Here is a 25,635-nt window from a genome sequence, read left to right as displayed (position 1 = left end):
CCCTCACCCTCACCCTAACCCTCACCCCTCACATGTATCATATTTTAAACTTCACTTCAAGTTCAACAGTTATCTCTATATCTATCAGAGTATATCATATATATTAATCATAAGATGGGGCCACCGCAGTACTTGAACAACATTAGGAATAGATTCAATCAATCTAATGTTGAGGACCCTCCAACACCAAAGGAGATTACCCAGCCATTCTATAATACAGCACAGGAAGTGATGGCACGATTGGAGGAGCTGAAGAAGTTGGGCAACGACAGGTACAACAAACAGGACAGGTTGTTCGCAATATCATACTACTCGTTGGCATTGCAATGTTATGATCAACATCAACATCTACAACACTTGAACTCAATATTGAAGAGCAACACCAACGAGTTTGATTCAATCAAGAAGCTGGTATCGATCATCGCATCCAATCTTACTCTTACATTCATTCAACAAGGGTGCTCACCTGAAGCGATCACAACAGCACATATGGCAATAGACTTTGATCCGACAAATGTCAAGGCCTTGACCAGACTGGCACATGCTCTTCACCAGGTTGGCAAACTGGATGAGGCGGTCCCGCACTACAAGCACGCATTGGTCATCGCCACCAACCAAAAGGACAAAGGGTTGTTGGACATTATCAAGAGTAGTTTGGGGACTCATGATGGTCTGAAGCAGGTTGGTCAGGAAAGCATGATTGGAATCTCAACAAAGATCGCCAATGACAAGACATTTGAGCAGTTCCCAATCAAGATGGTGTGGGGAGGTGATCGACCGAATGGTGGCAGGAGGATGGTGGCATCCAAAGACATACCAAAGGGCACTGTTGTCTTTCGAGTTGCTCCATTCGCCACAGCATTACAAGAAAGTGCTATACCATTGTATTGCACAGGCTGCTACAGATTCTTAATAGGTATGACACACTCACTGGCAGTCATTCATGAATGATACTGACACTCAATCAATCAATCAATCAGAATCCTCCAAATGTTCAAGGTGCGATCAGAAGTTTTGTGAGATGTGCCAGAAGGACGATGTTATCATTCGAGAGCATAAAGATTGGTGCTCCATCTTAAGACCATACACCACTGACAAAGGGATCAAAGTCTCTGAGCGTATTGAGATCGCCCTCAAAACGACGTTGCGATCAATCCAGCAAACGAATGGCCATGCCATCAAACAAAACACTCCAGCAACATGGCGCAAGGATGGCCAGCCATTCATTTATGACACATTTACTGACTTGCACAATGTGTGGAATTCACCTCAATTAATGTCAGAGATCTTAGATCCCGAGGAGGCCAAATGGACCAGCCTACTCACTCAGAATATCCAAATTGTCAAGGGACCATCATTCGTGAGCGACGAGTTCATTGATAATCTCTTCAGATTAATCACTCGCAATATCATCTCAATGACAGACCCGATCCAACAAACACCCATTGGAATGGGCATCTTCCCAAGCGAGGCACTGGTCAACAGGAGTTGCATGGCCAACTGCAACTCATACCTGGACAACCAAGGCATGTTGGTCTATCGTAGCAACAGAGCGATCAAGGCAGGCGAGGAGATCACAGATATCAACTACGATCCTTTGCTTCCCATGTGGGATCGACGTGCCCAGATGATGAAAGAGCACAATCAATACTGCATGTGCAATCACTGCACAACGTTTGACGACCGAGAGTACCGATGTCCAAAGTGTGGCCAGCCGTTGGACATGCGCCATCTGAGAATATGGGAGCCTCAGCCATCGATCGACTTTGATGGACGAGTGTTCCAATGCAGCAAGGGTCACGTGACCATGGCCACCGTCTACAGAGTACTCGAGAGGATGGTAGACTTTAAAGACAAACCCGATTCATTCTTCACAGTCACCATTCCAAAATACTTCCAACAAGATGGACTGACGTGGAACAAGTTCAAACGTGGTCAAATCATGTATCTAATGAACGAGTCTCGAATGTCTGAAGCAGCTGCCATAATGAAAACACTCGGTGCTCATTTCCAGGCTACACTTGGATCCAATGCCAAGTATATCATACCCCATCACTACACAAACAACTACTTGGCACTGGCGCGATTGACACAATATGGGCATGCAAGCAAGAGGGAGATCGAAAACAATAACAATCAGTACCGAAAACACCTAGAGGACACCATCCAGCTGTCCACTCAATTTCCTTGGGCGGTAGATCTCCTTGTCTTGTTAATATATAATTTGGTCCATTAATATGGTTTACCCTTACCCTTACCCTACCCTTACCCTACCCTACCCTCACCCTTGCCCTTGCCGTCACTCAACTTGACAAATATTTGACTTTTTGAACAAAAGATCGACGAGTTATCTCGATCATTATCTCAATCTCTTTGTATAACATATAACATATAACATATAAGCTGGTGCCACAACTTTAGGATTAGATTCATCCAATCTAATGTTGAGGACCCTCCAACACCAAAGGAGATCACTCAGCCATTCTATAATACAGCACAGGAAGTGATGGTACGATTGGAGGAGTTGAAGAAGTTGGGCAACGACTGTTACAGCAAACAAGACATGTTGTTCGCAATATCATACTACTCGTTGGCATTGCAGTGTTATGATCAACATCAACATCTACAACACTCACTTAATGACTCAGAATTTAGATCCCGAGGATGTCCTATGGGCCAGCATACTCACTCATAATATCAAAAAGTTCAAGGGATCAACATTCCCTAGCGACCAGTTCATTGAGAACCTCTTCAGATTAATGAATCGCCACATCATCTCAATGACAGACGCGATCCAACAAACACCCATTGGAATGGGCATCTTCCCAAGCGAGGCACTCATCAACAAGAGTTGCACGGCCAACTGCTATTCATACCTGGACAACATAGGCATGTTGGTCTATCGCAGCAACAGAGCGATCACAGCAGGCGAGGAGATCACTGAGATCAACTATGATCCTTTACTTCCCATGTGGGAACGACGTGCACAGATGATGATTGAGCACAATCAATACTGCACGTGCACTGCACCACGTACAGCGACAGAGAACATCGATGCCCAAAGTGTGGCCAGGCGTTGGACAAGAGGCATCTGCGCATTTGGGAGCCTCAGCCATCTAACGACTTTGATGGACGAGTGTATCAATGTAGCAAGGGTCACGTGACCATGACCGCCATCTACAATGTATTGGAGAGGATGGTTGACTATAGAGACAAACATGAATCATTCTTCACAGTCACCATTCCAAAGTACTTCCAACGAGATGGACTGATGTGGAACAACTTCCGACGTGCTCATCTCATGCACATGACGATGGAGTTTCGAATGTCTGAGGCAGCGGCTATAATGAAACAGTCAGTGCTCTGTACGAGGCTACACTTGGACCCAATGCCAAGTATATCATACCACATAGCTACTCAATCAACTATTTAGCCCTGACGCGATTCTTGACACAATATGGGTTTGCAACCAAGAATGAGATCAATTATATAATTAGGGAGTTCCGTCAACACCTTGAGGACACCATCCATCTGTCCACTCATTTTGCTTGGGCCGAAGATATCCTTGACTGGCTAATACAAAATAAGGTCTAATAATATACCCTTACCCTTACCCTTGCCCTCACCCTCACCTTTACCTAACCCTCACACTTGCCCTCACCCTCGCTCTCACCCTCACCCTCACTCACCTACTGCTACTCACTTCATTTCAATTTAACTTTATCTCTAACACTTCATTAATATTTATACAAATACATATATATATATAATGCAGAAAGTGAATGATCGACCTTATTGGGAGAGATTGATGAAGAGATTGAATGAGTCATCTAATAATGGCACAACATTAACACTACGAGAGACTGTTCAACCATTCTATTCATCACCAAACGATGTCTTGGAACGCTTACGTAAACTAAAGACACTGGGCGAGGACGCAGTTGGCAGGAATGAACCAAAGTTTGCGATATCCTACTACGCAATGGCACTACAGTGTTATGATCAACATGAGAGCATGCTAAACAAACTTCCAGCATCGTTCAAACTAGACGTAGTCCTGACCAGGCACCACGCAGCAATAATAGCCAACATGCTGACGGAGGAACTATCCAAACAGGATCGCACTCTCGAAGTGTTGGCCGCGGCCGATTGGACAAGCATCCTTGATCCGGACATGATACTGATGTTGGCAAGCTACAACAGGGCCCACAGTCTGGAACTTCTTGGTGACGAGAAGCAAGTGATCGAGAAGCTCAAGTATGGGATGAACATACTGGTAAAGAACAATCAGAAGGACAAGATCCATGCTCAAACTGTGCTACTGAGAAGATATGAGGTGTTTAATGAAGGCAACTGCACCAACAAAGAACACATCAAATCAAAGATGGCGAATGACAAGACGTTTGAGCAGTTCCCAATCAAGATGGTATGGGAAACAAAGGGACATTACGGTGGGAGGAAGATGGTGGCATCCAAAGACATCCCCAAAGGCACTGTTCTTCTAAGAGTAGCTCCATTCGCCGCAACTTTATACGACAACATGGTGAACTCACATTGTTCGACCTGTTTCCAAGACCTCCAATGTATGTACTATGGTTAACAATGGACTGTACTTGCAGCCCAGCACTAATCACTCACTAACTCACTCAATCGATCAATCAGACTGCAAATCACATACTTGTCCACAGTGCAAGCTCAAGTTCTGTGAGATGTGTCACACCGACAAAGTGATCAAAGATGAACATGGCGATACATGCAAACTACTGTCAACAATACCAACAACAACAAAAGCAGACCCGACCTGGACAGTGTACACTCGGTTGGTGATCCTCTGTTTGAGGCAAGCGATGCTATCTATGAATGGCATGGCCACCAAACAGAACACACCATCCACTTGGCACAAGGACGGTCTGCCATTCATCCATGACACATGGACCGATATGATAAAGATATCATTCAGAGAGAGAGACATTTTCAAAGTTGATGATGAGAAGAACTGGGTCAAAACAATCCAGGATCAAATCACTCGCTTCAAAGGAGCAGATATCATCAAATCTCTGGACAAGGCACATCCAGGCGTCACATTGGCCCTCTTGCGAAAGCTAGCACCCAATGTAAAGATCCTGAAAGATGAGATCCTACAGTCTCAGATTGGTGTTGGCCTATTCCCAAGTGCAGCACTCATCAAACACTCATGCGTGGGCAACAGCAACTCATACATGGACAACTATGGCATGCTGGTCTATCGCAGCAACCAGGACATCAAGGCTGGCGACGAGATCACCAACAGTTATATCGATCCATTACTTCCTCTGGTGGACAGGCGTGCCATACTTATCAAGGACTACAACATCTACTGCCAGTGCAAGCGATGCACCGCCATGGAGAGCACCGAGTATCAATGTCCCAAGTGTAGTCAACCACTTGGCAAAGATAACCTCAGGACTTGGGAGCCTAATCCATCGATCGACTTTGATGGACAGGTCTATGTGTGCAGCAAGAATCACGCCACGATGGCCACACTCTTTCAGACCATCGTGGATACATGTAGCTACTCGACTCCTCACAATATCATGACTCGGTACAACCAACCGATGAGCAACAATTGGTTCAGGTATCATATCATGTGCGCTTACAATCATATGGCGAGGAAAGAGTACATCAAGGCACCTGAGTCATTCAATCTGGCGATGAAGCATCTTGAGGATGTGCATGGAAGCAAAGCCAAAGAACTCCTGCCTCAAACCTACTCAGATATCTACTTCACAATGTTAAATATGGCCTTGGAGGAAAAAGACAAGAAGCAAGCTGTGGAGGTTATCAAGCAGTTCCGACAACACCTAGAGGACAACTTCCATCTATCCAAACATTATTATTTCAACAAGGTGTTTGAAGGATTTGTGAATAAATATAATTCGTGAATGTGTAAATATATATTAATTTAATCCAATCCATCAATCAATCAATCAATCAATTAATTAATAAGAACATGTTGATCCCGGAAAACTTTGGACTCGAAAGTGTGGACTCCCTCCATTTTTTCAAATTTTGGAGAACTTCACATTCTTTATCCCTTCGCTCACTCACATTCAACTTCATTCTGACTTAATCTCTGTAGAGATACAGATACATCTTTATCATACAAATATATATATATATATATACAAACATTAGTTGAGAAAGTTGATGGAGCATAAATCACTCCCACCCAATTGGGACAAGTTGTTGAGTAGATTCTTAAAGTCACCTGATGCAACGTTAAAGATACAACCAAAGGAGAGGACTCAACCATTCTATCAAACAGTGAAGGAGGTGGTTGAAAGAATGGATCATCTTACAACGCTGGGCAGAAGCGCATTCGATCGTCACGACTTTTGGTACGCCGTGTCATACTTCACAATGGCGCTGCAGTGCTACGATCAACACATGAACTCGAGCACGCTGCACAATGTCTCCAAGGTGGACTTGGAACAAATGAGCATCCGCGTCGCTATAACCAGCGCTCTTATTTCGCTCACGCTCACCGAGGTGAAGTGCATTCCCGAGTCAATTACAACTGCCAATATGACAATCGAGCATGATCTAAATTCTATATTGGTGTACATTCAGATTGCCAACTCACTCAATTCGCTGGGCAAGAACGAGCAGGCAATCGAACAACTCAAGCGAGGCATAGATATCGCAGTCACCGAGGACAACAAACAGATGTATGACACGGCCAAGACATTGTTGGAGGCCAACGAGAAAGCTATGAAGTTAGAGGATGAGAACAAGGAGTATATTCAAGCAAAGATCGCCAAGGATAGGACATTTACAGAGTTCCCAATCAAGATGGTGTGGACAGGTGTTGGTCGTCATGGTGGAAGGAAGATGGTTGCCTCCAAAGACATACCCAAGGGTACTGTCATATTGAGAGTTGCTCCATTCGCCTCATCATTATACGATACAATGGCCGACTCATATTGTTCTGCCTGCTTCCAAAACATCACAGGTATGTTGCTCATAGCATTGATGCTGTCACTCGACCCATCACTAACATTCATTCATTCATTCAATCAATCAATCATGTAGCTGCCAGAAAAACACATGTTTGTACAAAGTGCAAGAACAAGATATGCGAGATGTGCCAAAACGACAGTATAACAATGGAGGAGCATGAGGTGGCTTGTAAACTACTGTCTGTGTTCCCTGCCAGAGAGGGTGATGATATCTTGAACTCTCACGTCCGCATCACATTTCTATCAGTTTTGCGCGCTGTACAGAACTTGGAGGGCAAGGCACACAAACAAAACACACCGGCAGCATGGCGCAAGGATGGCAAACCCTTCATCTACGACACATTGGACGACATGCAAAAGATAAGCTTCAGAGAGCCAGTGCGGATGAGCAAGAAGGAGAGCATCAATTACGAAAAAATGGCCACGTCCATCGCCGACTTTACCAAGTATCTGAAAGGACCCAAGTTCATGGAGCGACTCGACATTAATGAGTTTGTCAAGAGCGTCTTGCGAAGGATACCGCCCAATGTCAAAGAGCTGGTCGACCTATACCACCAAACACCAATCGGCGCAGGAATCTACCCTAGCTCGGCACTCATCAATCACTCATGTCTGTCCAACACCAACTCATACATGGACAACTATGGCATGCTGGTCTATCGCAGCCACCAGGCGATCAAGGTTGGCGAAGAGATCACAAACAGCTTCATCGATCCTTTGTTCCCCATGTCATACAGGCGGGACAAGCTACTCAAGGATTACAACATATATTGCGAATGCAGCCGTTGTGTCGAGATCGAGAACACCGAGCATCAATGTCCAAAATGTTGCCAAGCACTGACCAAGTCACATCTACAGACTTGGGAGCCACAGCCATCAATCGACTTTGATGGACAGGTGTACGTGTGCAGCAAGGGCCACGCCACAATGGCAGCCATCTATCTCATCCTCGAGCACTTTTGTGAGATCGAACTAGATTTGGTACTGGAGCCGCGCTATAAAGTGATCATTCGGAAGTACTTCCAACCACTCGGATGCGTGTGGCTGAAGTATCAGCGAGAATATACCTTCATGCATATGGGCAAGAATAGCAAAAATGCGACAGAACTACTCAAACAGTTGAGACAGAGCTATGACACAGTATTTGGAGACAATGGCAGACTGATCATACCCACGCTCTATGCCGAGATCTACGTAGCCATGCTTCGATTGTGTCTTGTCAATGGCAATCAGCGAGAGAAGGTCATTATCAAGAAACAGTTTGGACAACACCTGGAGGAGACCATCCAACTATCCACTCATTTCGCCAAAGGTACCTTTGAACGATTTATGCCATAGTCAGTCTGACTTTGAACGATATACGTCTTAAGATTGGTCAATATCGTCATCGATCGAATAAATACCATCTGACATTCAATCAATCAATCAATCACACACTGACACATGTTGTTCAATCACTCAATCACACATCACACCACTTAACACACTCTTATTCTCTGTATCACATAAATATAAACATTATCTGTACAGCTACTTTAAGAATGGATAACCAACAAGTAGTAAACAACATCAATAACTATCATTTCTCTATTGAATAGTTATCTATAGAGGGAGTCATTGAGCGAAGCAGCTATTGAGCTCGAGGTGATTAGTCAGTTGTCCAACAACAATAACAACAGCAGCAACAGCAGGAGTAGTGTTGGTCACAACAATAAGATTAGTAATTTTACACTCGATGAAGGCGACTGCGTCCCTCATTGTACATGATGGCCTCAATCAACCAGAGCAAAACAACACTAGTGGCCATACCAATGATTGAGTAGTGAGGATAATGAAGATCATCTTGCTGGACAGCACATTCAGTGTGATGGTAATAGTCAACTGAGTAGTCAACCAGAGCAAAACAACACTAGTGGCCATACCAATGAAAAGTCAAGTGTAATCATACTCAGTGCAACAAAGGTCTGGCTTCACTATTGGTTACAAACATAGTGCTAGCAGGAGTCAGGATGCCTACCAACTCAAATGTAATAGAGAAATATTAACGAGGATAGAGCGACAGTGCAAAGGTTTCCAAGGGCCTCGATCGAGTACGCGACCTACATCAAGTTGTTGGAGTCAATTCACAACCAAACTCATCTCTGGCAAGGATGTCAGTCAACTCAAGTCACCCAAGTCAGATGTAACTGTTGCCCTGTACCTTGGCAAAGACAAGACTCATCCATGAGTACTTCCCAAAGTATGAGAGAGAATGACACTTCAGCGATGTCTGCAGGACCCAACACTCCCAAAAAGGTGCACCTTTTTGGACAACACCGTTTTTCCTTAAGGTAATAAATGTGAACAGTTCATGTTGCATTCTCCATTGTGAAGAACAGGTACAACATTGTCATAACAATCATACTTACATAAATATACACATATACATATACACATATACATATACATACATATACATATACATATACATATACATATACATATACATATACATATACATATACATATACTATGACTAAGGATGTTATAAGTCTAAGTTATAAAGTTAATACTATGCAACGGAACAACTGTCCAAGACATGGAACATCATTTAAACTTGATAGCAAACGTGGAATGATGAGGTAAAGAAGTGGCACGGTGTAACAATCTACTGTTATACTGCTGCTGTTATACAATGGTGGCAGCACCAGCGGTGAATCATCGAGCCAACCAATCAGTCAATCAGTACCCAGCAGCAGCAGCAGCAGCAGCAGCAGCAGTGGATACACTACTCGATCCGCGAGCCAACCTGTCAGTCAGTGACTAGTAGTGGATACACTAATCGATCTGCGAGCCAACCTGTTAGTCGTGTTGTATATCTTCCATCGATCAAACCAACGGGTCGAGTGGTGTACCCTACCAACAGAAGTGGTAGTAATAGTAGTAGTTGTACAACCAAAAGGCCACGGATGTACCTCCATTCACCTATGATGACCTACCAGAGGATATCAAGGCCAAAGGTATATACACCTGCTCGAAAGGAGTAACCACAATCAACGACCACTGTAAGCACTACAAGGACCACGACCAGCACTTCAACTACCAGCTCCAACAAAAATGCATATAATTTATCTAAATGTGATCATGACCACTGGAAGTCATCACTCTGTACTGATTCAATTGAATCAGTCTGATTGGCCACCAACAAGCAAGGTATCTGATTCACTTGGACTCTTTGAACATGCATTTATAAAGTGATCGAGTTTATCAGCGCCAACGTGGATGCAGGCATGGCAAGCCTGAGGATAATGTCACTTATGTCGGCTTCTTCATATCTGGGGTACAGATTCAGAAGATGGGGACGCACATTCAATCAAAGTTTGCTCAGACGTTAGAACAGTTCCCCGTCAATATGACTAGGGATCGTTCCAATCGTCCAAAAGTGGCAGGAAGATGGTGGGAGGATGATTGCATCCAAAGACATACCCAAGGGCACTGTTCTCCTGCGAGTGGCTCAATTAGGCGAATGAAAGAGTGATTGGAGGCTTTATTGGGTGCAGTGAAAAGGGCGACGTTGCGTCATTGATTGTGAGGCTTCGACCGGACATGGTTAATAGGCTGGAGAATGAGGGGCAGGTACACCAATCTTAAGGTAGCCTTTCTGAGCCAAAGTGAAGGTCACCAGTGATCTCCAGATCGTAGTGGAAAAGAGGTCCTCGAGTGCTGACGGCTTCAATATTACTACCTGGATTGAGTCTTTGATCTTGGTGCCTTTGCAAAGGCGGACACCTGGGCGGAGCAGGATGTGACTGTTGGTGTCCTCATACAGATCAGCTCTTGCCTCCAGAGACAGTGAGGGGTTAAGTGCCACAACAACACATATGCAATTGATCTCATCGCTGTCATCTGGCACTGCCTTATTAACTTCCTCGGCCAGCTGCGTGATGCTAATGGTACTCTTGATGATGAAGGACAAAATGAGTGATTCGCTGAGCTTGATATAAAAGTCAGAGCTGGATGATTTGGGGCCGCACTTGTAAAGGACGAATTGACGACTGGTCTCGATCACATTTGCAAAGTGAGAGTTGCTGACTTGGATATCAGGAGAGCTGAATGGTGCAGGTTCATAAGCACTACGTTCCAGGAGAGTGGCAATCTTTTCTTTGTTATAGTCGTGAATTTGGCTGTTAAAGATGGGGAATGACTTGCATGAAAAGTCCATGATGGTGAATTGGATGTCGTGAGCAAAGGTATGCTATGTAGGTGATTAGTATGTTTGCAAAGTAATTGCATCTTCATCTCTAATAAATACCTGGAGGAATGGAAATGGGATGGTGATTGGAAACGTAATCCGTGGCGGATCGATGAGGAACTCTTGGGATTTCCTCAACTTGATTAGGGTGTTGTTGGAAAAGGCTATCTCTAGAGTATCGCCAGTCTCAAAGGTTGGTTTGGCCGTCTTTCCCGATCTGGAAGAGAAAGAAACATATTCACTGACGGCAGGGTCTTTGGGATGGTTGGTGATAATATAGTCGATGGTGATCTGGGGAATCTTGACCAAGACAACCTCCGAAAGATCATGAACCGGCTGAATGTAGACATTCAACGATTGGAGGATATCGGCATGTGTGATACTGGAGCCCTTCAGACCCCACATAGACAAGTCGAGTACTTTGTCGTTCAAACGGATTGGCAACTGGCAAAGTAGGGTTAGATCCTGGTCAATGAGGGCCACAATGAATAAAAATGTACGAACCTTAAAGAGTGACGCAAAGCAAAGAGAGATATACATAGACTTGTGTTTGTCAGAGAGTTCACTGTAAGGTGTGAGAACAGCCGAGTTCTCCCCCTTGATATAATCAACCAAAGTTTGACGACTGATTTCCAAAGACTTGTTGACCACAATACAGTCGACTGTGAGTTGGACAAGGCGAGGTGCACCAGCAGTGAGCTATGGGAATGCCAATATATAGTCAGTTCAACAAAGCTTATTTAGGTGTGTGAGTTACCTTACCTCAAAGATCTCATTAATCAGCTTTTGTGGTATCTCTGTAATCTTGAGTCTCTGGCTGACATACTCTTTGATGTGTTCAATGGAGAACATGTCGAGAAGGATCTGGAAGATCTTGGAAGAAACTGGAGACTCCAAGCGAGGTCCAAACAAATGCTGGTTGATTGTCAAGAGAACTGAAGATCGTCCAGAGATGTAGACAGGATAGCCATTGAGTGCAAGATCTTGGAAGAGATTGGTCCAGAGATAATAGACGATCGACATTGAGTTTGTACGGTCCTGGTTGTTGGCAAAGATGTGGTCTATTTCATCGATGTGGATGAAGCATTGTGCAATACTGTTGAGGACACCTTTGGGAGTGTGTTCACAAGGCGTTGGATTGGGCTTTCGACAGATTGGTATGCCAGTTTGAATCAAGAAATGACAGAGTGCAGCCATCCATATGGCCGATATGTCTCCATTCTCCTGATTGATGGTAATGTTCCTCATATCAATGTATACGGTTTGAAGAGACATGAGCTTCTGAATGTTCACCCTTGGATTCTGTCCATTTATCACATCTACGTACTTTTCCAGAGCAGCCTCCCTGATCGTCGCACTGTCTTTGAGTTTGCGAATGAAGTTATTTCCAAGGTGTGTCTTGCCCGATCCCCACATCTGTGATGTTGCCAGGATTGGTGGCGCATAGTTGTTGCGTTCACCACTGCTTAGATTGCCAATGGCAATGACCTTCAAATAATGAGTTGCCATTTTGGTGATTTCTGAAACTCTGTCAACGAATATGCCACACGATGGTTGTTTCTGTACCACCAATGTATATGGAGTTGCGTCACCTTGTGATCCTATATTGGCAGCAGAGGCTTGAGTGTGTTTATTAGTATTGAAGAAGACATTGCGCCTCAATTGTTTGTACTTACTCTCTGCCTTGAGGATATCATCAAGAGTCTTCTGGATAGAGAGGCCTGCTGCGGCCTTGGAGTTCAGCGTACCGAGGAGTTTGGATGAACATATCTTCTCAATACATTGCTCTTTTTCGTCTTCAGATAGCTTGATATAAGCCGGAATATTCTTTAACTGAGCAATTGCTAGATTGTTCATTTAGTCTATTAATAGGTGAGTAAGAAGGTGTACAGATAATATATATAAGTGATATTTAATATACAGAGACAAGTATTAATTGTAGTAGTGAAGTGCACACCACCACCACCACTTCTTGTAAATGTATTTTAAAAAATAAAATATAAACTTGAACTTCGAAGATGGTTTCCAAGAGTATTATTTACATTTATTTTTCATTCATTTTGGCTTGATCCCATCACCCGTCTGTCTGGAACACAAACAAAGAATGAATGAAGACAATCCAATTATAAACCAAATTAGTCCAACTACCTATTATAACAATCAATGTGGATCACAGCCTTCACTACAGTCGCGCTAGAGGTTCTTCGACCTTCGATTAATCACTGGATTCCGAGTATAGATATAAATCAGTGGTTGTTCCATTGAATTAACTAATTGTTGAGGACGGAGTGATAATGACCTCCGCTCAAGATCGTAGTGATGAGATCGTTGCTTTTGTTGCAACATCGATTGATTGATCGGACAACTGTTGTTGCTAAGGTGTTACTTGTTGTTGTTGGTTATTATTGTTGTTGTTACTGCTCCCGTTGAAGATGGTTTCAATATCAATCTCCTCAATAAGTGTCATATCTTGGATGTTGCTGCTGCTGTTGTGATCATGATTGTGACTAGTCATCTGATGATGCAGATGATGCTCTTGTGTGAACATCCAACACTTTAGATTGTTCGCCAACTTGATGTGTCTATTACCAACGCTTGTCAGGCGTTGACAAATGTATTAAGGTGGCTGCCAGGCAGTCGACTATTTGTTGTTGTTGTTGGTAAAGTATGACTACTAGATACTTGACGTGCCTGACTGCTGTTGTTGATGGTAATGATGGTGCTGCCTATGCTATTGCCATGTTGTGTAAGACAACATTCCGATCAAGTTTGAAAGGAATACCTTGTTGTCCATATCATGATGAACAAAGGTATCAATGTGTATTACTAGGTATTATATTATTATATTATATTATATTATATTATATATATCTATGAAAATGTATAAGTTTAATTGGTATGTATTATGTCTACTTCTAATAAAGTGTCTTGGTGATAAACAATCAACAACTCTATCTTCAATTGAAAGGTCACGTCTTTCAAATTTCTATTCAATCAACATATAATCGTTAGTTATCTGTATATATCTTAAGAATGGATAAAGGACTCTCATCACATTATATCAACTTGTTGGAGTCATTTGTCGAGTCACCAGAGGTGCCTCCTCCTCTGACTCGCGAGACTCCACAACCATTCTTCACAACGCCAGAAGAGGTAATGGCACGCATTACCCTTCTCGCGGCATTTGGCAAAGCAGCATTTGATAGAGATCTTAAATGGTACGCGATACTACACGATGGTGATGCAGTGCTTTGATCAACATCGCAGCTTGAAAGGAGTGTCCGGCCGAGTCGAGACCGGAAACGATTCAGCTGTTATATTTGTGCTTTACTCAATGTCGGCCAGCACGCTGTCGAACTTGTTGGCCGAAGAGAAGTTCATCGCCGAGGCCTTCACAACAGCTAACATAGCAAGCAGTAACGTATTGGCGGCGACCAACCATTCGATTGAAATGTTCAAGCATACCTATTGTTTAAGATTGGTCGAAACACTGAAGCGATCGAGCTAATCAAAGCCCACTACAACAAAGAGGAACCAGACACATCATTAAAGTCATCAATTAAAGATCTGATAGAGGCATGTACAGAGATCCAGAAGCATGAGATGGAATCCAAAGCGCACATTCAAGCAAAGATAACATCTGAGAGCAAGTCGTTTGAACAGTTCCCAATCAGGTTGGAGTGGACAGATGGTGATCGTGGTAGGAAGATGGTGGCATCGAAAGACATCCCCAAAGGCACTGTTCTGCTTCGAGTTGCTCCATTGGCATCAACTTTAAACATTGACAAGATGGACTCTTATTGCTCTGCCTGCTTCCAAAGCACTCATAACACCAGTATGTTGTTGTTGAAGGCGCCGCGTGGGAGTCTAGCTTGATCAATCACTAACCTACTCAATCAATCAATCAATCAAACGAACGAACGAACGATTGAACACAGATATCAAGATTCATACATGTTCAAGGTGCAAGCTCATACTGTGCGATATGTGTCGCGATGATAATGTGACATGGATGGAGCATGAAGCTGGGTGTGCACTTCTTAATACATTGCCATGGTCACAGTCCAATAAGCTCAAGACAAATGCACGCATCGCCATGGTCATTGTGATGCGACATATAAAACAGGAGGGCATCCCAGCAGCTTGGCGCAAAGATGGTCTACCATTCATCCACGATTCATTCCAAGACCTTATGAAGATATGCCTTAGAGACCAAGACGCTCTGGTGGATTATAACGAATTGAAAGACTGGGCCACAACGCTCGAAGAACATTTCAATGATGATGATGAAGTGACCAACCTTAGCAAGGACTACATGTTGAACATCCTCCGTGCTATGGCACCTAATGTCAGGGAGGTGACCGATGTGATCAGTCAAACTACGTTGGGCGCTGGCATCTACCCAAGTGCATCACTCATCAATCATTCATGCACGCCCAACAGCCACTCGTACATGGACAACTATGGAATGCTGGTCTATCGCAGCAATCACACAGAGCTACGTCGATCCACTACTTCCCACAACCCAGAGACGAAGGAAGTTGGTGGACGACTACAACATCTTTTGCGAGTGCAGTCGATGCAAGACGATCGAGCAAACAGAGTATCAATGTCCAAAGTGTGGCCAAGCAATGGGAATGGATAACCTGAGGACATGGGAGCCTCAGCCATCAATCGCCTTTGACGGGCAGGTGTACGTGTGCAGCAAGGGTCACGCCACAATGGCCGCCGTTTATCACGTCCTCGAGCATCTTTGTGAAGTCGAACCAAAGTTGGTCTTGGAGCCGCGCTATGAGTCGATCATTCGGAATTACTTCCAGCCCATCGGATGTGTTTGGCTGAAGTATCTGCGAGACCATACCAACATGAACATTATCAAAAAGAGCAAGAATGCTGCACAGTTACTCAAACGATCGAGACACAGCTATGTAGTTAACTTTGGTGACAATTTCAATTAGACAGTATAGCCACGTATCGATCGAGTGTTGCCAATGGCAATCCGCGAGAGAAGATCAATGCCAAGAAACAGTATATTCAACACCTGGAAGAGACCTATCAAATATCCACTCATTTCGCCAAAGGAACCTTGGAAAGATTTATGCCATAGTTGGTTAGTCCTGCATTTTGCAATCATCGAATAAACGAATCACTGTATCAAATGTATATTCATTCTTGCCCTTACCCTTACCCATGCCCTAACCCTTGCCCTCGCCCTTGCCCTCGGCCTCACTCACAACTAAAAAACCAAAAGACCATACGGATGATCATTCATTCTCTTTCACAAGTATTATCTGTATCAATCACATATATATTAGAATGGAAACTTTACCAGCATATTGTGAAAAGATATTGGCGGCATTCTTAGTCACCAGAGTCGACTCCACCTCGACCTCGCGAGACACCGCAACCATTCTTCAAGACAGCAGCAGAGGTGATGGAGCGCATGGAGTATCTCACGTCAATGGGCAGAGCAGCGAATGACATAAAGAATACATTGTACACGATATCATATTATACGATGACGATGCAGTGCTATGATCAACATCGCCACTTGAAAGGAATGGCCGGCGCAGACAACGTCGCGACCTATTACCTTTACTCAATGATCGCCTCATCTCTGTCGAATTTGTTAACGAGAGAGAAGTTCATCCGGGAGGCGATCACAACGACCAACATCGCCAGCAGAAACGCAATCATCGCAGCCGACTTCTCAGTGTGGATACCTCACGCCCTCCTATTGTTCAAGTCAGGGAAGTACAATGCAGGTATCGAGTTGATCAACCGAAATATTAAGGCTACGAGGGCTCGCGCCAACAAGAAGGAGCTCGATGCAACGCATAACACCTTTAAACAACTGTTGGCCTCGGTGGATCAAATTCAGAGTTTGAGGACGTCGTCCAAAGAGCACATTAAATCAAAGATGAAACTCTTGACCATGGACAAAACGTTGGAGCAGCTACCCATCAAGGTGGTGTGGGAGGATGATGCCGATGGTCCAAACAATGCCAGGAAGCTCTTAGCATCCAAAGACATACCCAAGGGCACTGTTCTGATGCGTGTGGCACCATTGGCATTAACTCTTAGTGCCATATTTGACAAATCTGCATGTGCTACCTGTTTCATGTACACTCACGTATCCAGTATGTTGTTCCGTATTGTTGTTGTTGTTGTTGCTGTGTAGGACCAATCACTAACCCTCCTCATTCAATCAATCAATCCATCGATACATCAGAGATGAAGACACATACATGTCCCAAGTGCAAGATGATGATGTGTCATACGTGTCATAATGATAGTGTGATCAAACATGATCATTTTGCTGCATGTGAACTTCTGGCAACATTGCCAAAGTCACCGACCAATGATGCAGAGAAGTTCAAGATCTTTGCAAGACTGACCCTGATCATAATATTGCGAGAGGTGAGCCTCATCAAGTCTGGCCAGCTCAATATGAAATATAACTTACCGGCGACATGGCGCAAGGATGGTTTGCCATTCATCATGGACCACCTTCCCCGACCTTTTGAACATCTGCTATCAAGACCCAATTGCATCCAGGACTCAGGATGCGCCCGACTACAATGAATGGTCCGCAACGATAGCAGCACATATCAAGCGTGTGAGGGCCACCAGCTTTGAATACACATTGTTCAACGATCATTTCATCTTGAACATCTTGCGATCATTGGGACCCTATGTCAGAGCTACGTCGATCCTTTACAACGTCCCGCACTCGAGAGACAAAGCAGATTGTTTGACTACCACAACAAGTTGTGCGAGTGCAGCCGATGCACTGCGATCGACAACACAGAGTATCTATGTCCAACATGTGGCCAGGCACTGGGCAAGGATTACCTCAGGACTTGGGAGCCACAGCCATCGATCGACTTTGATGGACAGGTCTACGTGTGCAGCAAGGGCCACGCCACAATGGCAATGCTCTACAATGCTTTGGAGACGTTTTGTAAATGGAGATGGCATTCGAGCCGCGCTTTGAGGCGATCCTTCGGAAGTACTTCCAACCAATCGGTAGTATTTGGTTGGATTACCAGCGAACAATCACAAGATTGAGGAAGCAATCTCAAGGAGCTTCATGATCCGATCTCTCATACACCTATGGGCCTGGGCATCTTCCCCACCGCGACACTCATCAACAACAACTGCGCGCCAAACACCTACTTCTACATGGACAACTACGGCATGATGGTCTATCGAAGCAACCAGGATATCAAGGCTGGCGACGAAGTCACCACCAACTACCTCGATCCTCTACAATCATTGACGAGACGTCGTGAGATATTCTTCAAGGAGTTCAATATGTTCTGCGAGTGCAGTCGATGCGCCACTATGGTGAACACCGAGAATCAATGTCCAACGTGTAGCCAGGCGCTTGGCAAGCAGAACCTCAGGACGTGGGAGCCTCAGCCAGCGAGCGACTTTGATGGACAGGTCTACATATGCGACAAGGGCCACACGACAATGACCATGGCGTACGAGATGTTGGAGGAGTTGTCAGGCTATGCCGATCAAGTTGGACATTTGCCACATATTGAAGCAACCATGCAGAAGTACTTCCAATCGGTTGGCACTGTGTGGCTTAGGTATATACGATATGAAGCCCTCTCAAAAGTGGACAATATGCTAAGGTTAAACTCCAAGACGGTGGAGACAATCGAACGACTGCCACAGATGGACGATGCTGCCCTGGGCATCAATGCCAGATACCTCGTACACGGACTCTATAAGGAGGCCTATAAAGTATTGTTGGTAATACTGTCTCGATCAAACAAATATAAGGACGAGGTCAAGAAGCAGTACCSGCCAACACCTGGATAACACAATCCATCTATCCACTCACTACTTTGGCAAGATGTTTGATATCATAAGTAATGGTTTGGATTGATTGGTGTATATCACTCTTACTTCAATACACTCATACCCTTGCCCTTGCCCTTACCCTCGCCCTTGCCCTCATTGCAACCCACCCTTTCATTTTTTTGCAATCTGACGAATATCCCTTTGATTCTGCAAGTTCATTCAATGATTGATCAGTCAATCACTCATTCATTCATACACATAATAACATAGTATACTATGTTATTATATCTCTTGAAAGAGAAGAAGAAGAATGGCTCATCATCACCATCACAACAATGATAGTAATCTACCATCATATATGCATAGCTTGATGAGTAGATTCAAACAGTATCCCATTGTTGAACAACCTACACCACATGAGATTACACAACCATTCTATAATACAGCACAGGAAGTGATCGATCGTATGGGGGAACTTAAGAAGTTGGGCAACGATGCTTACAGTAAACAGGAGATTTTGTTCGCGATATCATACTTCTCGATGGCACTGCAATGTTATGATCAACATGCAGACATGAGCACACTACAATCTGCAACCAAAGAGGATGCCAAAGCCGCTAAGATCTCGGCCTCTCTCATTGCATCCAATCTATCGATGTCATTCGCCAAACAACTATACATTCCCGAGTCGGCCACCACAGCTCAGATGGCCATCGACTTTGACCCGACCAACGTCAAGGCCTACATCCGATCGGCCAATGCCCTGGTGCAGTTGGGCAAGACCGAGCAGGCCATTACACACCTCCAGCAAGGATCGAAACAAACAACCACCGACAAGAACAAAGAAATGAAGACACAGATCAAGACGATGATTGATGAGCTTCAGGAACAACAGAAGAGGATACAGTCCAACAAGACATACATCGAGGCCAAGATCGCCAAGGACAAGGCATTTGCCAACTTCCCCATCAGGATGGTCTGGGATGGCATTGGACGACATGGTGGCAGGAGGATGGTTGCATCCAAAGACATACCCAAGGGCACTGTTCTGCTGAGAGTGGCTCCATTCGCTGTGGCAGTCAATCAAGATAAGATGGCCTCCTATTGCTCGTACTGCTTGGATAGCACACCAAAATGTATGATACCGGTCATTGCTTTGAAAGTAACTTGGCGCCAATACTAACTCATTCTCCCATTCAAACAGCGTTTGACATTACAACATGCGAAAGTTGTAAATGCACAATGTGCGAAGAATGCCAACAAGACAAAGTAGTCAAACAAATGCATACGAATGAATGCATGGTCATTAGCTCCACCAACAACAAGTTCAGGAGCACCAATACTCGTCTAATCATCCGTTGTGTGCTTCGTGCCATTCAGAACCTGGATGGCAAGGCCAACAAACAGAATACACTGGAGCAATGGCGCAAAGATGGCAAACCATTCATATATGACACGCTGCAAGATGTGGACAAGCTTTGCCACACAGCCTCCATGACTGACAAGAAGGAGGAGCCTGGCAAGCCATTGGCCAACGAGATCACCTCAATATTTGATATGGTGAAGGGCAAATCATTCCTCAACCGACTGGATAAGCAGAAGTTCATCCTGAACACAGTGTCCAGGCTACATCCCAACACCAAGGTATTACATGACCTTATCGAATGTTGTCCTATAGCTATTGGCATCTTCCCAAGCTCGTCGCTTATCAACAACTCCTGTCTGGCCAACACCAACTCATACATGGACAACTATGGCATGTATGTCTATCGCAGCAATCAGGACATCAAGGCTGGCGATGAGATCACCTCCAACTACATGGATCCACAATTCTCCAAAACAGTCAGACATCAAACATTCTTGAAGGAGTTTGACTTTTATTGCACTTGCGATCGGTGCAATGCGTACGAGGACAACGAGTACCAATGTCCCAAGTGTGGCCTGGCGCTGGGCAGCAGGAATCTCTTTACTTGGGAGCCTCAACCAAATATCGACTTTGATGGACAGGTATATCAGTGCGACAGGGGTCACACAACAATGGCGACAGTATTCGACATTATCGAGAAGATCTCGCCTCGATCAGAACAGTTCATTCATCAGTACTTCCAGCCACACAGTTGTCTACAGATAACATACCTCCAAGAACAGGTATCGTCTCTGTCATCACTTGGACCCTGCTACCAGTCTGCTGGTGATGTCGTCAAACAACTGTTGGAGTGCTACAAGAAAGCCCTTGGTGAAACGGCCGCAAACATCATCCCCTTCCACTTCGTATCGTGCTACACACTCTTGCACAAGGCAATGAAACACACTGAGAATCGACAGGGAATGAGATCAGTGTACGAGGTTCTACGTTCGCATCTGGAAGAAAACATCGGTCTGTCAACTCATTACGACAAACCACGCTTCGGTGCCGAGTATGATCCCCATATGGACATTTTCAAGGACTTGATTATGAACATGATGATGAAGAGTCATCATCTTCACGACAATGACGAATACTACGACGAGGACGATGAAGACTATTATGACGATGAAGATGAAGATGACGAAGACGATGATGATGAGGATGAGTATGAAGATGAAGATGACGAATACTCCGACGATGACGAAGACGATGATGAAGATGATGACGAAGATTATGATGACGATGAAGATGATGATGATTATGATGATGATTATGATCTCACCATTGAAGAAGTTTGCGATGCTATTGGGCAACACAGATAAATACCAATCAAATATGATTAATTTATTACTTTAACTGGATGTAATGTCAAAATCCATCAACCTTATTGTGCTGCGATTAAGATTGATTGAGCTGAAGAGCTGGAGATGAAGCCATACTCATTGATTGATGGCCCATTTCTAAAGTATAGATCATCATTCAATCGAATTAGTTTGAGTGTTACTCTGCTAAGTACAATCTTCATTGATATGATTGACTTTGGGAACATCGTGATGTGTACGTCTGGTTGTATCTTTGTGTTTCTCAATTGTAGATTACGAATAGAGCTTGGCAACACTTGTAGATCATTGGCTAGTGTTGAAGCATATCTCATCTCCAACCATTTTACAGATGTAGGAATGTCGCCTTGCTTGAGTCCCTTTGCATCCAACAGTGTGAGTCTAGTGATTGATGAAGGCAGACATCCAGGTGTGGCCGATACAAAGCTACAATTGCCAATGAACAACTCCTTAACACCAAATGGTATGGGCTGAGTCAGCTGCGGCTTGAATCCATAATTATCATTATGTAGAGTGCACTTCTTCAGTGTGGACCATTGTATAGACTTTATAATCGTCCCCAACATTGATGTCTGAAGTGATGGATCTGTAAACAACCCTTCATTGCCTGCATAGATTATTTGTTTGATTGACAACACCTTGAGGTTGGGGAATGGATAGCTTGACAATGATTGCCAGAATTGTTGAATGTGGAGTTGCTTCAAAGGAGGATGTTGGATTGTTTGTTGGTAATCAATGGGCGTGTGAATGGTTGTGAGACTGGAAGGGAGGTTAACCAAGCTATGTGGATAGCTTGAGACATCCTTTAGGTCAAGGAAGGTGAGAGATGGAGGTAGTACACAATTCAGAGATCCTCCGAACGAAGATCCAAATGTTAACGATTTGATTGTTGCGGGGAGTAATCGCTCTATGATCTCTTGATTGAATAGAGATGGCAAGCTTAGTGTCTCCAGCTTGCCTGGTAGGGTACCCGGATAGATGGTATGGTTCCATGTTGATCCTGATAGTTCCAAGGTCTTCAAGTGATCGGGCAATATGTTGTCCACTGTACCACGATATGTTGGTAACAATAGTTTGTCTAGGCTGTCAGGTATATGATGTTGTTGTAGTGTATAATCATCCATAAAATGACCATAGTATACACTGGACCAGTTGCTATGTTGTATGATTGGAAAAGAACCGAATAGAATGTACAAACACCTGTGTACGGACCTATCTGCCAACACAGTCAGCACTTGGTTAAACTCTGGCCATTGAGGATTTGTCTCACAAACAGGTACATTGCCTCCAATATACTGTAAAGTGAGTTGCTTCAAGTTGGTCATGCCCAAGAATGTCTGTTTGAACCTGTCTATGAGGCAGTCAGACTGTTAGTCATTCACTCATTCATTCAATCAATGAATCAAGTGAAAGACTTACCCATTTCAAAAATGTTCTCTGTCTTGTGTATGAATGATCTTAGGAGCATTGTTATGTTTGTAAGGTATTCATTGTTGATGATATCGTTGTAAGAGTGAAGGTGATGCTCAACTGATATATCTCTCTGATTATAAGTTGTATTGTATGATCCAATGAAGTTTAGATACTTGTGTCTATGTTCATACAATCTCCTACACAACAAAGATACAAACAACCTTGATTCAAACTGTTCAATACTTAATATAATCTTGTTAAGTATTACTAAAGGTAGTGACTCCATTATGTGATTGAATGAGTTAATAAGTGAATGAGTTAGTGAATGAATGAAGATGGACTTTGAATCTAAAATCCCTTTTTCGATTGTTGAGATTCTTGTGTTTATGGATTTGATTGATTCTTTGATGGAATGAATTGTGATCTAGGATAGCAGTGTTGATATATCGGTTCGAATGGGTGGAGGTTCAATCGATTGGATAATAGAGTCTAAGGTCGACTTGGTCTGGAATCCATATGGAGTTTGTCCGAGTTGATCTTCATCATCATGTGGCTGTCGGAAGTACAATTGATTAGATACTCTGATCAACTTGAAATGGGTAAGTATCTCAAACTTCCTAATAGTATCTGGTAGTTGCCTAACAATATCTATCTGATTGGGCAATGTTGATATGACAAACTTGGAGAGTGATATAGGCAACATCTTGACATCGAATGACTGATCATATTTCTCAATCACCAACTTGGTAACTGAGGATGGTATATCACCGAGCCTGATATTCTTGACATCCCATAGTTTGAGACTGTTGATCGATGATGGTAGACTTCCAAGTGGTGCTGCAACAAAGTCGTATCCTCCTACTGCTAACTTCTCCAGGCCCAAAGGGAACTTGAAAGGCAGGATCTTTGGATATGTAAAGAAGATACTTTGGAACATGTTGACCTTCTTGAGAGTTGTCCAAGGTAGATGCGAGATATCCAGATCCATCTCCACTCCCTCCTTGATTAAAAGTTCTGCAAGCTTTGGAAATTGAGTTGAGGTCACAACCTCAAAGTTACAATTCTGATCAACTCGATTGATTGTAAGTCCTTGGAGGTTTGGGAATTGATGGCTGATGGGAATGTAGGAGTATACCTCAAGGCGCTCCAAAGATGGACAGTTGAGGGCTCGGTTGACAAAGGACTTGGGTAGGGCTAGCTCGAGAAGTCCAGCTGGTAGATTGATCAGATCATGGTTGTAGTCAATGTTGTTAACGTTTATGAGCAGGTGTAGAAGTGAAATAGGGAGCACACCATTGAGTGTTTGATTGAAACCGGTACCAAACGAGATGGTCTTGACTGTTGGTGGGAAGGTGTTGGGCTCAAGGACTTGATTGAATGAATTGTTGAAATATATGTTGATAAGATGATGTGGGAGACTACCTGGCATTATTGGATTGTTCCATTGTGTTGACTCTTTGAAGCTCAATACCTTAAGACTCTGAGGTAGTGGCCTTGCACTCTGGTTCAATGTGCCTTCAAGTCTAACACGAAGTAGCAGTACCTGTAGTTTATGTGGTAGGTTGTCTCTCTGGAAATTGAAATCATCATTCATTCCTTGATAAACAAGTTGGAACAGTGGTAGATGATGCATTGGGAATATTTGAGTACCAAGTATCAATTGAACCTCAACATGTCGAAGCACCAAATCATCCAATATCACTCTGGTCTCATTCCAATGTGGATGTGATCTTGAGAACGGATGATGATGTACAATAACCTGAGTATTTGGTTCATTATTCGTCATCATATTGGTAATGAAACAAACTGATTTCAGAGTTGGCATTCTCAAAATTTGTTTGAGTTTGACTAAATTGAGTTTGAATATATTAGTTTGATTGATTGAATGAATCAATAATGAAATATCATAATATATTTACCTAATGAGAATAGTTCAACATTGTTTGGTGATTGACCATAGTGATCATCAAGATTGATATCAATTGATGAATATGATTGTTTGGAAATGTTGATAATATCTTTGTATGAATGTAGATTATTGAAATCACTATCCAACTTATCTACAACTCCAATAAAGTTTAGATATTTAGATCTATGTTTATAAAATCTTTTGCATACTAATGAAAAGAATATTCTATCAATAAACCTATCCAAATTTATAACAATATTTGTAATAATAATTAATGGTAGAGTATCCATTTTATATTATTATTATTATTAATAACTATAAAAATATTAATTAAATGATAAAGGATTGATTATTATTGCGAATAAACTAATATCTTGTGATGATCATCAAGAGTATTCGTTCATTTGTTCAATCATTCATTTGTTATTAATTGATTGATTGAGTGTGTTCAAGTTTGGGTTGGTGTGACTGTGTGGTCACACAATGTTGTTGTAAGATGATTGTACATCTAGTTGGGG

General features: G+C 43.3%; 13 protein-coding genes across 13 annotated transcripts; 8 read left to right on the top strand and 5 right to left on the bottom strand.

Moving 5' to 3' along the window:
• Positions 1-114: 114 nt before the first annotated feature.
• Positions 115-2,236, top strand: SAMD00019534_049270 (hypothetical protein; the record flags this gene model as incomplete). Its single annotated transcript, XM_012899398.1, has 2 exons — positions 115-916; positions 981-2,236. 2 exons carry the CDS (start codon positions 115-117, stop codon positions 2,234-2,236), a joined length of 2,058 nt encoding a protein of 685 aa, XP_012754852.1.
• Positions 2,237-3,808: 1,572 nt separating this feature from the next.
• Positions 3,809-5,674, top strand: SAMD00019534_049260 (hypothetical protein; the record flags this gene model as incomplete). The annotated part of the gene is made up of 3 exons (XM_012899397.1): positions 3,809-4,583; positions 4,663-5,489; positions 5,552-5,674. The coding sequence occupies 3 exons, from the start codon at positions 3,809-3,811 to the stop codon at positions 5,672-5,674; spliced, it is 1,725 nt and encodes a 574-aa protein (XP_012754851.1).
• Positions 5,675-6,186: 512 nt separating this feature from the next.
• On the top strand, positions 6,187-8,336 carry SAMD00019534_049250 (hypothetical protein; the record flags this gene model as incomplete). Its single annotated transcript, XM_012899396.1, has 2 exons — positions 6,187-6,991; positions 7,072-8,336. The coding sequence occupies 2 exons, from the start codon at positions 6,187-6,189 to the stop codon at positions 8,334-8,336; spliced, it is 2,070 nt and encodes a 689-aa protein (XP_012754850.1).
• A 2,251-nt stretch (positions 8,337-10,587) lies between these two features.
• SAMD00019534_049240 (hypothetical protein) lies at positions 10,588-11,634 on the bottom strand (the record flags this gene model as incomplete). Its single annotated transcript, XM_012899395.1, has 2 exons — positions 10,588-11,232; positions 11,290-11,634. 2 exons carry the CDS (start codon positions 11,632-11,634, stop codon positions 10,588-10,590), a joined length of 990 nt encoding a protein of 329 aa, XP_012754849.1.
• A 348-nt stretch (positions 11,635-11,982) lies between these two features.
• Positions 11,983-13,086, bottom strand: SAMD00019534_049230 (hypothetical protein; the record flags this gene model as incomplete). Its single annotated transcript, XM_012899394.1, has 2 exons — positions 11,983-12,848; positions 12,906-13,086. 2 exons carry the CDS (start codon positions 13,084-13,086, stop codon positions 11,983-11,985), a joined length of 1,047 nt encoding a protein of 348 aa, XP_012754848.1.
• A 1,176-nt stretch (positions 13,087-14,262) lies between these two features.
• On the top strand, positions 14,263-14,484 carry SAMD00019534_049220 (hypothetical protein; the record flags this gene model as incomplete). The annotated part of the gene is made up of 1 exon (XM_012899393.1): positions 14,263-14,484. The coding sequence occupies one exon, from the start codon at positions 14,263-14,265 to the stop codon at positions 14,482-14,484; it is 222 nt and encodes a 73-aa protein (XP_012754847.1).
• Positions 14,485-14,563: 79 nt separating this feature from the next.
• SAMD00019534_049210 (hypothetical protein) lies at positions 14,564-15,874 on the top strand (the record flags this gene model as incomplete). The annotated part of the gene is made up of 3 exons (XM_012899392.1): positions 14,564-14,650; positions 14,707-15,064; positions 15,168-15,874. The coding sequence occupies 3 exons, from the start codon at positions 14,564-14,566 to the stop codon at positions 15,872-15,874; spliced, it is 1,152 nt and encodes a 383-aa protein (XP_012754846.1).
• A 915-nt stretch (positions 15,875-16,789) lies between these two features.
• Positions 16,790-17,410, top strand: SAMD00019534_049200 (hypothetical protein; the record flags this gene model as incomplete). Its single annotated transcript, XM_012899391.1, has 1 exon — positions 16,790-17,410. The coding sequence occupies one exon, from the start codon at positions 16,790-16,792 to the stop codon at positions 17,408-17,410; it is 621 nt and encodes a 206-aa protein (XP_012754845.1).
• A 130-nt stretch (positions 17,411-17,540) lies between these two features.
• Positions 17,541-17,760, bottom strand: SAMD00019534_049190 (hypothetical protein; the record flags this gene model as incomplete). Its single annotated transcript, XM_012899390.1, has 2 exons — positions 17,541-17,628; positions 17,696-17,760. The coding sequence occupies 2 exons, from the start codon at positions 17,758-17,760 to the stop codon at positions 17,541-17,543; spliced, it is 153 nt and encodes a 50-aa protein (XP_012754844.1).
• A 585-nt stretch (positions 17,761-18,345) lies between these two features.
• On the top strand, positions 18,346-19,386 carry SAMD00019534_049180 (hypothetical protein; the record flags this gene model as incomplete). The annotated part of the gene is made up of 2 exons (XM_012899389.1): positions 18,346-18,987; positions 19,318-19,386. The coding sequence occupies 2 exons, from the start codon at positions 18,346-18,348 to the stop codon at positions 19,384-19,386; spliced, it is 711 nt and encodes a 236-aa protein (XP_012754843.1).
• A 127-nt stretch (positions 19,387-19,513) lies between these two features.
• Positions 19,514-21,777, top strand: SAMD00019534_049170 (hypothetical protein; the record flags this gene model as incomplete). Its single annotated transcript, XM_012899388.1, has 2 exons — positions 19,514-20,183; positions 20,252-21,777. 2 exons carry the CDS (start codon positions 19,514-19,516, stop codon positions 21,775-21,777), a joined length of 2,196 nt encoding a protein of 731 aa, XP_012754842.1.
• A 65-nt stretch (positions 21,778-21,842) lies between these two features.
• Positions 21,843-22,361, bottom strand: SAMD00019534_049160 (hypothetical protein; the record flags this gene model as incomplete). Its single annotated transcript, XM_012899387.1, has 1 exon — positions 21,843-22,361. A coding segment is annotated over one exon (519 nt), but the record flags the coding sequence as incomplete, so codon positions are not given.
• Positions 22,362-23,632: 1,271 nt separating this feature from the next.
• SAMD00019534_049150 (hypothetical protein) lies at positions 23,633-24,637 on the bottom strand (the record flags this gene model as incomplete). The annotated part of the gene is made up of 1 exon (XM_012899386.1): positions 23,633-24,637. The coding sequence occupies one exon, from the start codon at positions 24,635-24,637 to the stop codon at positions 23,633-23,635; it is 1,005 nt and encodes a 334-aa protein (XP_012754840.1).
• Positions 24,638-25,635: the final 998 nt, after the last annotated feature.

Source organism: Acytostelium subglobosum (assembly GCF_000787575.1).
Source record: "Acytostelium subglobosum LB1 DNA, scaffold: scaffold9, whole genome shotgun sequence".
NCBI lineage: Eukaryota > Evosea > Eumycetozoa > Acytosteliales > Acytosteliaceae > Acytostelium > Acytostelium subglobosum.
This window is presented reverse-complemented; position numbering and strand designations above follow the sequence as displayed.